We start from the raw sequence: 14745 nt of genomic DNA, 5'->3' as shown, positions 1-14745 counted from the left end.
ACTCAATCACATGTATGTGTTGCACAATACACTCAGAGATAAATCACCTAATTTGTCAGAAGCTCAGTTTTCTATCTATAAAACAAAAATGAATTGGATGACTTGAGATTTCTTCCCCAACTAAAATTCTAGGATTCTAAGCATTAAAAAGATCACATATATATAAGATTTACATAGGCACACTAAGACATTATCTTAAAAAAACCTAAAACATTAAACTTTCTGGGCCAGGGATTTAGCTCAATGGTTCCAGTGCCTACCTCGAAAGCACAAGGTCCCCAGTTTGATCCCCAGTACCAAAAAAACAAAAAACATTAAACTTTCTAATGGTTGTTTCTTCCTTCAATTAAGGATTATGGTCACAGCCTGAGAAAGATTTATATTTCACGTCAGCAGATTAATAGATTTGTGTATAACTACTACAAAGATAGCAAGGGAAAAAAAGCATTCTTAGAAGTTAACATGCTGAACAGGAGAAAAAAACCCAAAATATGCACATTCTGTAACAAAAATTGATTTTTTTAAAAAAGGTAAAATACAAGAATTAGTTGGCTTAAGATTTTGGTAACATCGTATTTTTATTTATTATTTTGTTTTTGTTTCTGAAACAAGGTCTCACTATTTAGTTCAGGCTGGTGTTGAACTCTTAGCAATCCTCCTGCCTCAGCCTCCCTTGTGCTAGGATTACAGGTGTGTGCCACCATGCCCCGTTAACACTACATTTTCATTCAGTCAGTATTTTACCAAGTACCTACTATGTGCCAGACACAACATTCAGTATAGCGAAAACAAGTCTCTACATGTATTCTAGAGGGAGGATGCTAAAAATAACCATATAAACAATCAAGGTAATTTGGTATATGTGCTGCCAAAGCGAGCACAATCAAGGTAATTTGGGATACAGGATAGGGCTATTAAAAAAAAAAATCCATAGTAATGGTAAGGAATTAGACTGGTAGAGAAAGTGTCATTGAAAAGACACAGTTGGACTAAGAACCAAATGACAAGACATTACCAGAGTTTTCCAGGCAGCGGCATTAGAAAATACAAAGGGCCTATAATCTACCTAACTTTGAGGTGTTTGAGAACAGACTAAAGTTTGCGGGGCTGGGGATAATGAATGATGAAGGGGAAAATGCTAAGAGGGCAGTTCAAAAAAGTAGGGAGGGGGCAAGTAGGATAGCCACATGTTCTGTTCTTTTTTGTTTGGTTAGTTTTGGTTTTTGAGACAGGGTCTTGCTATGTAGTTCAGCCTAGCCTGGAACTCACTATGTAGCCCAGGCCACCACTGAACTCCAGCAATCCTCCTGCCTCAGTCCTTCAAGTGCCAGGATTACAGGTGTGTACCACCAGGACTGGCTCTAATCTGCTGTTTAAAAGAGACCACTGTTTGCTGCACACACATCAAAAATCAAAATGGATTCTGGGCCAAAAAAACAAAAACACTGAATAACAAAAGCTCTTTTCTTTCTACTGTAGAACTCTACTTGGCTCTCCTTCCTTGATTTAATGATAATGACACATGTGATCCTCATACACATTGGGCAATGGAAGAATTTTAACACAAATGACCATGGAACCCAAGGTAGGACACACCCATCCACTTCCCAGATGCTTTCCCCTTGTGATCCAGCATGTATTTGTTCCATTGCACCTCTTCTGTGAAATGAGAACCAAAAAACATAACATTAAATTTTTTAAACCCATCTTTTTTTTTTTTTGGTACCAGGGATCCAACTCTGGTCCTTGTGCTTGCAAGGTAGGCGGTGTAACCACTGAGCTAAATCCCCTTTTAAACCCATCTTAAAAAAAAAAATGGATTCTGATACTGCTTATCTAATGACAGGCTCTAGGATTTTGATTTTATTGTATCTAAACCAAGGATTACTTCATACTTTTCTTGGTATTTAATAGTTATATAGTTCTGAAATTGCTAGTACTGGAGTTGTGGATAAAAATTTTAATTTTATTTAAATAACATTGTAAAGAATGTTACAATTATCTCCTTTCACATTCCCCTTTACTTTTTCCTTTCACTTGCAGACTACTGATATTAGTGAAAGGAGAGTTCTTCTAGTCATTTATTTTTTATTTATTTATATTTTTGGTACCGGGGATAGAACTCAGGTCCTTGCGCTTGCGCAGTAAGCGGCAAAACCACTGAGCCAAATCCCCAGCCCTCTAGTCATTTATTTTTACCAAAGTATTTTTATTCTTCAAATATTCTACACATTTAAAAGTTTCAACTGACCTTGTTAATTGAATTTAAAAAGATCTTGATATTTGAGCTCTATATCACTACATGAGATACAATAAAGAGTCAATAGCTGTAAATGACATCTCCATTTGAGTATTATTCAATAACAAAACTCAATATTGGTGAGATAACTGCAGATATGCCTTACAATCAGTGCTGGAATGACTATTCACTAAACCAGATTAGACCCACCAATGACACAACCACCAAGTCATAAAAGCATATTAGTCCAATATGAAAGCCCTAAAAACAGAAGACCACTATGCAAAACATCCCATCACTTCTATCCTTCCCTAAGTAGCTGTGGACCACAACCTGGGACAATACACATGATCTAAGCAGTAAAACATTAAGGAGTCTGGAAATAGCCAAGACTCCTACACTTTCATCAGTCCTTAAAAAAATGTACTCAATTCTACACAACTAACCTGTTCGAAAATATTAATGCAAGAGAGACAGAAAAAGGCAAGGGAACTGTTGTATATTACAAGAAACTAAAGAGACGTGGCAATCAAATGTAATGCATGAGTTTTGATTGGATACAGGATTTTTGGAACAACTAGAGAAAAATTTAAATAGGGACTATATATTATATACTTTCACTTTCCACAGTTATGCAGGAAAATGTCCTTATTCTTAAGACATTTTAAAACATTTAGAGATGAAGTATCGTATCTGTACTTGTTAACACTTTGAAATCGTTCTGAAAAAAATGCACACATATATAGAGAAAAATAAAGTTAATATGGGAAACTTGTAACAATAAATCTAGATGAATGCTAGATGGATAAGGTGTTTGCTATAGTACTCCTTCAATTCTTTGGTAGGTTTTAAATTTCTCAAAATAAAAAATAACGAGGATACAATAAATATATACTTAACACCACCTTAGATTCATGTTTGTTCGGCAGACCTGAGTTCTCAGTTGATCAAGACAGTAACTAGCTAGCTTAGACTTTCGATCCCTCTTCTCATCTGTTCCTGAATAACAATAAAGTAAATGCCTGTGGAACTTCTGGGAGACAATGTAGTGTTTATGAGGCATTTAACAAGAGGCTAATAAATCACCGCCCATTCACAACCTGGATGTGGAATCCTTATGAAAGTCTTTTAAAAGAATAAGCAAGTGGTTCAAAATATGTTAAATGAATAAAAAAATGCAGCAAAGGTATAAAGAAAGTATAATCCACTGTTTTCAAATATACATACAAATTATTTAGGTTACAGGTAGCAGAACTGTATAGGTTCTCTGTTGGATTTTGCTTTCTTATTATGTGTACATACACTGCTTTTAATTAGATCAAAAATATTAAGAGATAATTAACCAAATTAAAATTCTACCACAGCAAAAGATATGCACTAGATACGTGAGGCAGATCTAGAAATAGTTTCATCAAAATTGTAAGCAGGGGCCAGAGATGTAGCTCAGTGACAGAACAACCACCTAGCATACTGGAGAACCTGGATTCAACCCTCAAGTGGGAAAAGGGGGCACCAATGACACAGTATTTATCATGTGTCAAAACAAAAGAATAAAAAAGTGCCAAAATGTAACCATTACTCATTAATTCATTCTCTACACATGTATCCAAGACAGCCTACATTCTAGTATCATGGATACTGAAATAAAATATAGACTATCTTCAATGATTTTTTGGTCTAACTAGTAGAACCAGACAAACAAACCAAATCTTTAATTCAAAAAGAACAAAATGAGTATCAGAGAAGCAATGCTTATAGGGCCAATGAGCAACATGCTATGAAGGATAGCAAAGAGGCCAAAGGTGATGAGACGAAGTGCTGAGCTCATCTTTAATCAATGCACCTCAGACATGGACTGCAGACTAACAGAACACCCTTAGGCTTACAGCAGGTTCATATAATGGTGTTTACTGAAAGATGTATTACAATGGAAAAATGTAATTCAGTTCAAACATTTATTAAGAATGGACTATGCCAAGAATTCTGTCCAGAGCCAAGTTTCAAAGACAAATAAAACTGAGTTCCAGCTGGGCACAATGGGGTACATCTGTAATCCCAGCACATAGGGAGTGGCTAAAGCAGGACTCCAAGTTTGAGTTCCACCTGGGAAACTTAGCAAGAGCTTGTCTCAAAAATATTTTAAAATGTTTAAAAAGGGCTGAGGATGCAGCTCAGAGTAAAGTGCCCCAACATTCAATTCCCAATACTGCCAAAAAATAAAACAAAACAAAAAATTCAATTCCTACACTCGAGGTACTCATAGAAAAAAGTAATGCTCAAGGTGGACGGTTGTAGCTTAGTGTAGAATGTAGACTGGGTACTTAGCATAGGAGAGATCCAGGGTTCAACACCCCTTAGGAACCCCCCCCAAAAAAAACAGAAACAAAAACAAACCCACAGTAATTCTCCTCCCTCTTAAAATTAGAAATATTGCAGGGCTGGGGATTTAGCTCAGTGGTTTCGCCGCCTGCCTCGCAAGTGCAAGGACTCAAGTTCCACTTCCGGTACCAATAAATAAATAAATAAAATAAAATTAGAAATATTGTGGAAGGCTGAAGCAAGAGGATTCCAAGATCAAGCCCAGCCTAGGCAATTTAGCAGAACCCTGTCTCAAAAAATGGTCTGGAGGGCCAGGGATTTAGCTCAGTGGTGCCGCTGCCTGCCTCGAGAGCACAAGGTCCCGAGTTCAATCCCAGGTACCAAAAAAAAGGGTCTGGAGATTTATATAGCTCAGTACAAATGGTACAGCGCCCCGTACTGCCTCCCCCCAAAAGAAAATGTCCTTAGCCATATTTGTAATGTCTATAATACATGTAACTATAATTACATTTAATTACATAATATATAATAACTAAATGCCATTAATATGCAATTAACAACGAAGAATCCAGTAATACCATAAAACCTACCATTTGTTAAGGACCAAAACTCAATATACATAAAGAGGGGTTAAGTCCACCCCAGGTTATAAAGTTGGGCTTTGAACTCAGGGGATCATCTCCCTCCAAACTGGATTATAAGAAAGGCATGCATCTATAGTCCCAGCTACTCAGGAGGCTAAGGTGGGAGGAGTCCCTGAGCTCAGGAGCTTGAGACCAGCCTGGGCAACATAACAAAAACCCATCTCTTTTTTTTTTTTTTGGTACCAGGGATCAAACTCGGGACCTTGCGCTTTTGAGGCAGGCGCTGGAACCACTGAGCTAAATCCCCAGCCCACAAAAACCCATCTCAACATACCAACAAATATATGAACCAATTTTTATGACTACAGGTTATATAGCTGGCATTTATTCAAGTATTTACTTGATTTTGAATTAACAGTCTATCAAGAAAACAAAACTGAAAGGAAAAGTTTATATAATGACTACTGCGATTTACAAATACAGAGGAACATAAGGATTAGCATCAAATTTTCAGTTTCTCTACAGTCAGCAAGTCATCTTAAGTCAAAATCAAGGGTGAGGGCCAAGGATTTAGCTCAGTGGTGCTGCTGCCTGCCTCACAAGGACAAGGTCCCGAGTTCAATCCCCAGTACAAAAAAAAAAAATCAAGGGTCAGCAAACTAAGTCCCAAGTCAAATATAACCCATCACCTACGTTTGTAAATAAAACAGATACCGGTAAATAAAATAAATACTTGTTGTCATACTGGCACATAGTTTCATCCATTTGTTTATGTATGGTCTACTTTCCTGATATAAGGGCAGAGGTAAGTAAGTAGTTATGATACAAACAGTATAGCCACGAAAAACCCAAAATATTTTCTATGATCCAAATGATAACCATACATATCAGAAATGGTTAAAAAAATAAGTTTGTTCACTTCAGTCCTATTCAAGCTTTATTATAAACTCTTCCTTTTCCTCTGTAATTAGTGACACTTAATACTGTTGTTCATATTTCAGCTACAGTAATACCTGGGTTCATAAATGCTTCTGTTCAAAAACAATTTGGTCATCAAAAAGCATTCAACTGGGCCAGGGATTTAGCTCAGTGGTCTCGCTGCCTGCCTTACAAGCGCAAGGTCCTGAGTTCAATCCTCAATACCAAAAAAATTTTAAAAAAGAGTTCAACAATAATTTTTTTCCATTCACAAACTCCACATCAGGTGTCAAACACAACCACAGCCATCTTCCCCACACAAACACAAATGTGGTCATCTTCCCCAAAATCATAAATTAAGTTAGTGAACCAAGGTGCCACTGTATTTTCCACATAGTAGGTATTACTATAGCTGCCCAGTAATTTATTCCTCACAAAATTACAAACAAAACCTTAATTTAGGCACATTTGTAATCATTCCCACACAAGCTTTTCACCTGAATATAATCTACAAAGATATACATAAGCAATGCTGCACACAGAAACAGTAGCTGATAGGACTTCATAATTCTTAGTACTCTATTCACTAGAGCATCATCGAGGACCAACATCAGTGCCACTCAACTGCTTATTAGAAAAACAAATTCATGGGCACCATTCGGACCTACCAAGGTGGCTTTTTGAGACAGAGTCTTGCTATGTAATTCAGGCTGGCCTTGAACTCACTATGTAGCCCCAGGTTGGCCTCAAACTCTTGGCGATCCTCGGCCTCAGCCTCCCAAGTGCTGGCATCACAGGTGTACACCACCATACCCGGCTCCTACCAGGTCACTTGTATGAATAGTAAAAGCTTGAAAACCAATGCACTAAAACAGAGTTACTTACCTTGAGTGTAAAAAGGCTGATTCGACCAGGTAATTTATAAAACAGCCCTTCTCCTCCTCTTGAATTGGAATGTAGCATGGCATTGAGGCACGCAAGAGGGGATGTCCCACTATAAAACACAAAGGTTGGATGAGGGTCATACAAATCCATATACCACTTACCAAAGACTTAATCTTTCCCACTCTTTTTTAAATCAAGAAATGGAACAAGAAATTTTGAAGAAAAAAAATCCCAGGACAACAATTCTACTTTGAAAGTAGTAAATGAGTAACCAATTCAAAGTCACATAAATCATACTAAGACATCTGGAGCAAGATACGTGATGTGATACCTGAAATCTACACCTAACACTTGCTAACCAAATTCCCAAGAAATTTAGAAAAACCACATACTTTTTTCAAGTTATATTTTAATAAAATTTAAAAGCTTACATTTTAGCAAAATTTTACTATTAAAAACATCTAAAAAAACACCCCCAAAAACCCAAACAATGTGTCAACCTATTTATCACACTCAGAAACTGCCATATAACATTATCAACACAAAGACCATAGAATCAATGACAAACATCCCAATAAAACAAACACATCTTTATTTGTTCAGTTAAATATTTTCTAATAAGAAACAACTTCATTTGCTTTTTCTCTGTTGGGAAGAAAGGTGGCTGTGTTTTATTCTACATCTATCCAGGAACAATCATTTAAATTTGAATGCAAAAAGAAAAGTCAGTCAAATAGATTAACACCCAGTAATGCTTCAACATTAAAACTAAAATGATGGTATATTAACTTGTTTCATAGACCCTGACACAACAGCATGTCACAAAATAATGACAATTTAATGAGAGGCTGAGTCTTAAAATAGAAAAGCTGTCAAAAATATAGATAAATGCCCATTAATATTAACTAAGTTGGCCATTAGCATATTAGTGCTAGGATTTACCTGTATATCTTCTCTATTCTTCCCCTATTCCCCAACATGTTAAAAATACAGAAACAAATGTCTTAAGCAAAGCCTCTTAGTATTTTTCAAAGCTAGAGGTCCTAATTTACAGTGTTCAAAATAAATTCTGAGTATTAAAAAAAAATCACTTTAAAAACCCTATTATTCTGCTTTAGAATACACTAGATGCTTTAAAAAAAAAAAATTCACCAAGAACCAATCTCTAGAAGAACCCTGGTGCAGAATCTGGAGCATCAAGTAGGTATGCTAGCATCTCTGCTATAAGGAGGAACAGCATGCTGGCACAGTCCTTCTATGACTCCTATACACTATCCCTCTGTCTTAAATTGATAGAGCTGCTCACTCATCATGGCCACCATGACTGCTTCATAATCCCTACAAGAGCAAGAAGCAGAAACAAGATGAGGTTCTCGATTCCATCTGTCCCAAAGGGACTAATTTACCTTCTAAGGAATAGTGGTCCAGCAGCAGTGCAGACAGCAGCATGATGGGAAATAGCCCATAAAAACAAAAATAAAGTACAGTTATAATACTTCATAGTGCATAGGTATACAAGCTGAATAACTATGATCCAGGCAATCCTAATCCTCTCTACAAAACATCAACTCAAGAATATTTGATCTGACAACTGGCAATGGGGATCTTTGGACCCTAAAAAGGTCAATTCAAGCAGCTATCACTTGACCAGCAAAAACATTTGCTGTTTACTATGAGTCCCAAGAAGGTCGTGCTGTGCTTGCTTCCTTCTTCATTTAAATTTTTTTTAAAAAATGCTGAGGTAAGATTGAGGAGAAAAAGGGTTAGGGTCACTGGATTTCATGCCAACAATTCCTTCTGTTTCTAACTTATTGCTTACCTGGGAAAACTACATCATAAGAAAATAAAGACCACCCCAAAACAGCAAATTCACATCATGAATGGCCAGTATCAGTGGGAAAAGGGGATCAGTCAAAAGGTTTTACACAGATGAGATCACCCTTCTTGGATTCTATAAGATCACAGACAGTATGGCACAGAGAGAAGGGTAATTTAGACACAATAAATAGGGTCTACCTGGGCCTGCCCCTTCTTTATTACTGAAACTTGCAAAACAGACTACAAGAGAAAATATGTCCTGACTCCTTACACAAAATAGAAGCTCTAGGTCAAGATCTATAAAAAGAAATGGATGTTTGCCCACTCCCACTCTCCACTCAGAGGACACACAAGGATCATGGATAGCTCAAGACCAACCCCAAATACACAAAATATACACAAACAGGTGGACTCACTCAGATCACTAACTAAAAAATCCATGTCCTATGAAACTCTCATGATAAGCAACAGGAGCAATACAAACCTCATTTCCTTTAGTCCTTCTGTCTCTATGACCTGTAGAATCTGTTTTGGTGTCATTGGAGCATCTGAGTAGTTTTCTAATACCTGAAGAAACATAAATATCCTGATTTCAATGTGCATTTTCCATTTATATCCATCAATCTATACCACAGGCTACAGTTTTGTTATAAAGTACTGCTAGTGACAGTTTAGTTTTTCCAGTTAAAGTTACTTCAGAACACCGGCCTAGAATGCATGAAGCCCTGGGTTCAATCCTCACCAGAGCAAGAAAAGAAAAAATTACTTCAGAAAGCAAATTGACACCTACACCATATACTGAAAATAACTTCAAGAAATACTCCATTCTCAATTCTAAGGACACATATCTTAATATACATGTTATATGGTATGCAAGAATTTACAACTTTGGTGACTACTGAATTTGATACTGTTGATACTGTTAAACTACAGAATATATACTGCTGCACAGTAAGTTATAAGACAGAAATTCATTCAGATTTTCTTTCCCAAGGAAGTCTGACTAATACTTGTATTTTTTCAGTAGTACTCTTTTGCCACTGTGTTGTGAAATTCTTGTTTTAACTGCCACAGTACATTCTGCCATTTGGCAACATGATCCTATGATTCTGTGTGACTAGTGTTAAGTGAAATGAGAAATACAATGTCCACTTTATGTAAGCATCATCTATAACTGCGTCACTCCAACTTAGTGAGCAACTGCAAGTGTCTCCTTTTAAGAAGTTGTTTTAGGGCCGGGGATTTAGCTCAGTGGTTCTGCCGCCTGCCTCACAAGTTCAAGGTCCCAAGTTCAATCCCTGGTACCAAAAAAAAAGGAGAAGTTTTAGAAATGTTACTCTTCTAATTCAGGAAAAAGTCTGTCACTGTCTGTACTTTTCCTACGTGTTGCAGCTGCTGAGGCAACTCCAAGCTAACATCTTGCTGTTATATAGCAATGGTAACAAACAAGTATGCTCTGTTACCAGTAAAATGTAAAAAGCAAGTCTAACAGGACTACTGTTGAAGGTACTCAATGCAAGACTGTAAGGTTTCAGCACTAAAGGAAGTGAAAGTTTGAAGGAAAAAAAAAAAAAGCATCTTCCTCCAGAGGAAGGATTCCTTGATCTCTGGTTTTTGTTTTTTTTGGCGCCAGAGATCGAACTCAGGACCTTGCACTTTTGAGGCAGGTGACAGGACCACTGAGCTAAATCCCCAGCCCTCCTTGATCTCTGTTACTGAGAGTTAAATGTCTCTTTATCAGTGCCCCCACTGTCTGTCCCACAGTACACATGATTATCTTCCAAACCAAGATATTTGAGAGAGGAGAAACTAATCATAATTATGCCTGGACAGTGGTCAGAAACAAGGACATTGGCTTACCATTTATACATCTATGAGACACTTACTGTGCCTGCAATTATGGATCCTTCCCTATCCCCAGAAGGCCAAAATCTCCCCAGGGGCAAACCTTATCTTTGTATTCCAAGAAAGTAAGTGCCACAATAGACAGTGTTGACTTGAGCTGAGCCTACAATAAACCCTAGTACAAGGTACTAATGTTCACTACCACAAGATATCATTCCTTTGATACTAATTGTGAGCTGACTAGCAAATTTTCATAGAATAATTTAAGAAGCATGATTGAAAATGTGGCTACCAGTTAGTCAAAGGGCAGTCAAGAAGAGCCCGAGACTCTTAAGAGGAAATAAAATCTCTAAAGGGAAGTTACGTCAAAAGATACAAAGTATTCACTTTTATTAAAACTGTGTATGCCTCCAGCTTTTGGTATAAGAACAATTGAGCAGTGTTTTATTCTGATCCTTTTTAGACTGTACAAGAAAGAAAAAAGTATCTCTTCTACTTCAAAGAAAAAAATGTTTGATGTAAGAATGGTCAGTCATGAATCAAAGTGAAAGATAAAGCATGCAATGAAGTTTCTCAAAGCCAGGGAGAATTCACTTAAGGCTAGTACACTCAATTTAAGGAGAAATTTCCTTGGCTATTCCTCCCAAATTGTTCCTAACAAGCAAGAGGATTTATACTCCTCAAACTACCTACCTAAAGCCTACTTATGTCCAGAAAAGACAATTCTGTACTATAAGACATTTGAAAGAAGATTACCTATTTCTCAACATCATTAACATCTAAAAAAACCAATCCCCTGAAATATATACTCTACTGAACTTCTCCAAAAGCCCCTTCCTCTGCCAAGACAGTTTGTAAGAATTCCAGTACCAAGCAGTCACCAAAGAAAAGTTGGGAGCAATCTGAAACTCCCACCTAGCAAGTGTGTATAACTGCCATTGCAGGCACTTTAAATTTACCTGCCCAAAGAGTATAGTAACAGTGTTCAGATAGTCTAATTAACTGCTCTACCATTTCAACTCCTCCTAGTCAGTGTAACCTCTCTCTGTCCAGTGTAAACTTTCATAAGCTCTACAGCACTTAGTGAGACAGCATCTTGAAAAACAAAAACAGGGCCGGGGATTTAGCTCAGTGGTTCTGCCACCTGCCTTGAAAGCAGAAGGACCTGAGTTCGATCCCTGGTACCAAAAAAAACAAAAACAAAAACAAAAACAGCACAGGGTAGGCTCAGCAGCACTGCGCCTGCCGGGCAAAAAAAAAAAGGGGGGATTTTTGGGGGGGATGGGGAGGGTACTTTAAGACAGGGTCTTGCTATGTATTCTGGGCCAAACTTGAATCTTGATACGTCTGCCTCAGCTTCCCAGAGTGGTGGGATTACAAGTGTACACCACTACAGCCCAGCTGGAAAGACTCTTTTAAGATGTTCCCTCACTTATCAGCACCATCCAAAGGGTCAGACAAGACAAAAACAAAAAAACCACCTAAAAGATATGAAAAATTAGGGCCAGAGAGGTAGAACAGTGGAGTGCTTGCCTAGCATTTGAAAGGCCCTGGGTGTGATCCCCACCACCATCAAAAAGAAGAAAAATAATGGAACCTTTATACACCACATTCCCACAAGTCTTTCAAATATATAACTGCACCCATAAAGTAACTACTATTCACATTTTTCTAAATAAAGAAACACAAAAGAAGAGAACTCATTTGGACAATCTGGCTTGAAGGTGAGGCAATAATAAAACAGAAATAGCAACCTAGACACTTAAGTTCGGATTACAGCAAAGTTAGGAACTTAAAGAGGCTTAAAAGAAGAGCAGACCCCGAATTCCTAGTATTTAAACTAGTAAGAGCTAACAGAACTTTGAGACAAGTAGACTGCAGAACTCTGTCTCAGGACATAACAGGAGATTTAAAGGTTACTTTCACCTACCTATAAAGTACAACTGTAGCAAGCAAATTTCTTTTGAGTGCCCAGTCATAAACACCTGCACACAGGAACTCAAAGGAGAATTTCAATGAACGTTCAAGGATCTGAAAGGAGAGAGTGTGTCCTTCTGACTCTCTTCAGACTCTCTCCTTCAGACCAAAGCTTATTTCCAAGTGAGGCAATCTTGAAGAAATCCTGAAATTTCCAACATCTTGAAACCAGTCAAAGCTTCCAATCTTGACCGAATTAGGAAAAAAAAATATTTGGAGGCTTGAAAAATCTTCAAATTTCACATGGCAAATCAAAAAAATAAACTGAAGGACAAAACTTCACCATACAATTACTACTTGTTTCCAGTGCAATAAATGTCCAAGGAAGATTACCAGGAACAACAGTGAAAATTCTCCTTCATCTCAAACAACTTCAGTTTTTGTCAATCAGTAACTGAGTTTCACAGATGCCAAAAAAAGAAATAGGTGTACTCTAGATTTCTATCAACATCCCACATTTATTTCTTTTGCACACCACTTTGAGGGAGAAAACTCACTTCCCCGTAAGAGAAAAAATTACAAAGCTGAGTTTCATTCAACAGTAAAAGTGAATTATAGCAATTACATATGAACTACAAGGTGTCAACAGACATGTATGCTATCTACACCAGAATCATGCTCTGTTACAGTTGAGACAACGTTGCTGAGAGAAGTAAAATCTGTTAGAAACGGGAATTTAGCTCAGTGGTTCCGGCGCCTGCCAAGCAAGCGTAAGGTCCCGAGATTGATCCCCCCGTACCAAAAAAAAACCAACAAAAAAACACCCCCAAACAAAAAAACTGTTACTAGTGTCATCAGCAACATTTTATACGAACATTTCTCAAAATGTCTTGGATTTGCAGTGTAAATCCAAAAGGAAAGTGTCATCAGCAACATTTTATACGAACATTTCTCAAAATGTCTTGGATTTGCAGTGTAAATCCAAAAGGAAACTAATTTCACTTGAGTCCTCTGACGCTTTGAGAATAGAAAATTCACAACATCCCTCATCAGGCACCTCAGGCACTCAAATTACTCTCACTTTCGTTAAACCCTCAGTGAACAGTACCTCCAAACAGAGACACTTTGTCTTTGTCCAACAAACGTTCTTTGCAAAGTGTATTCAGTTCTCAGCGCCTACCTCCAAGTCTAGCCTATGAAGCTGCACACTCTAGTCACAGTGTTTCTGTTGTAGTCCCTGGGCCACCTGCATTACAGCCACCTAGGAAGGTGGTTAAAATACTGTTTCTTAGACTATCTCTCCCAGAATCTCGGACCTCCAGTAGGTGCTAAATAGAGCCCTGGGACAACATTTTTAACAACCTCCCCAGGTGTCTGCCCCCAGGGCACAAAAGTTTGAGAACCACTACTCAGGGTTCAAGCTGAGAACAAGTATTAGCTGACCATCGCACACCTGGTTTAGATTAGGAAAACACTACCTCTCGCGTCCTTGAAACTAGGGGCCCTTTCCCACCCTCGGGGTCCAGAGCAACACCCAGTTGGCCACCAAGAACGGAAGGGGGCGCTTCCGACCCTTCCCGGAAACCCAACTCCTCGAGGTGAATAAGCTGAGCTTCCCCAGACCCCCAGCCGCTGCCCAAGGTGGGGGAGGGGAGGCTGGGGCCCCGCAGCGCAGAGGGGGAGGAGTCGGCCGCCGGCTCGCCGCTCCGCAGGAATTCGAGGGGGGGGGGTCGAAGAAAAAGGCGCCACTTCCCATTCTGGCGGGGACCGCTCCCCACCCGACGCCTTGGGGGGTGGTTCCGTTCCGAGAGCAAGGGCGGCCCCGCCCCCTCCTGCTGTGGGCCGGGCCTCGCCCCTCCCCCTCCGGGCGCGGGGGCGCGACGCGCCCACCCCCCCAACCCCCCCACGGAGGCCCCCTACGCGGCCACCCTCACCAGGCGCGCGGCCTCGGCCCACGTGCGTTCCTTCTTCCTCTTCTGTTTGTCCTTCATTCTCCTCCGCGGCGGCGGCTCCACGCGGGACCTCCGGGCGGAACGGGCTGGGGCGGCGGCGGCGCGGGGCTGGGGCGGCGGCGGCAACGGGGGGCGCGTGGCGGCGGCGCACACGAGGACTCGGGTGCGGTCGGAGAAGGGGCGGGCGCGCGGGACCAGCTGGTGCGAGACCCGGCGCGAGGGCGGCGGTGGGGGAGGGGCAGTGGATCCACGCGCCCGCGCTGCGTCA

General features: G+C 39.5%; 1 protein-coding gene across 4 annotated transcripts in view; it reads right to left on the bottom strand.

Annotated features, from left to right (window-relative positions):
• The window catches only part of Asxl1 (ASXL transcriptional regulator 1), a 61218-nt gene extending 46494 nt beyond the window's left edge, over positions 1-14724 (bottom strand). For 2 of the 4 annotated variants that reach the window (XM_087188849.1, XM_004840577.4), the window contains exons 1-3: positions 14460-14724; positions 9248-9330; positions 6946-7054 (exon numbers count right to left, since the gene is read on the bottom strand). In XM_087188849.1, the coding sequence (XP_087044975.1) occupies positions 6946-7054; positions 9248-9330; positions 14460-14516 (249 nt within the window). In that variant the 5' untranslated portion in view covers positions 14517-14724. Of the gene's footprint in view, positions 1-6945; positions 7055-9247; positions 9331-12538; positions 13610-14459 lie in introns of those variants that run through there. The other 2 variants (XM_087188850.1, XM_087188851.1) reach the window with 2 other exon arrangements.
• Between the last annotated feature and the right edge of the window lie 21 nt (positions 14725-14745).

Source organism: Heterocephalus glaber, unplaced genomic scaffold, assembly GCF_053883595.1.
Source record: "Heterocephalus glaber isolate CG9 unplaced genomic scaffold, H.glaber_assembly_v1.0 deba00001532, whole genome shotgun sequence".
NCBI lineage: Eukaryota > Metazoa > Chordata > Mammalia > Rodentia > Bathyergidae > Heterocephalus > Heterocephalus glaber.
This window is presented reverse-complemented; position numbering and strand designations above follow the sequence as displayed.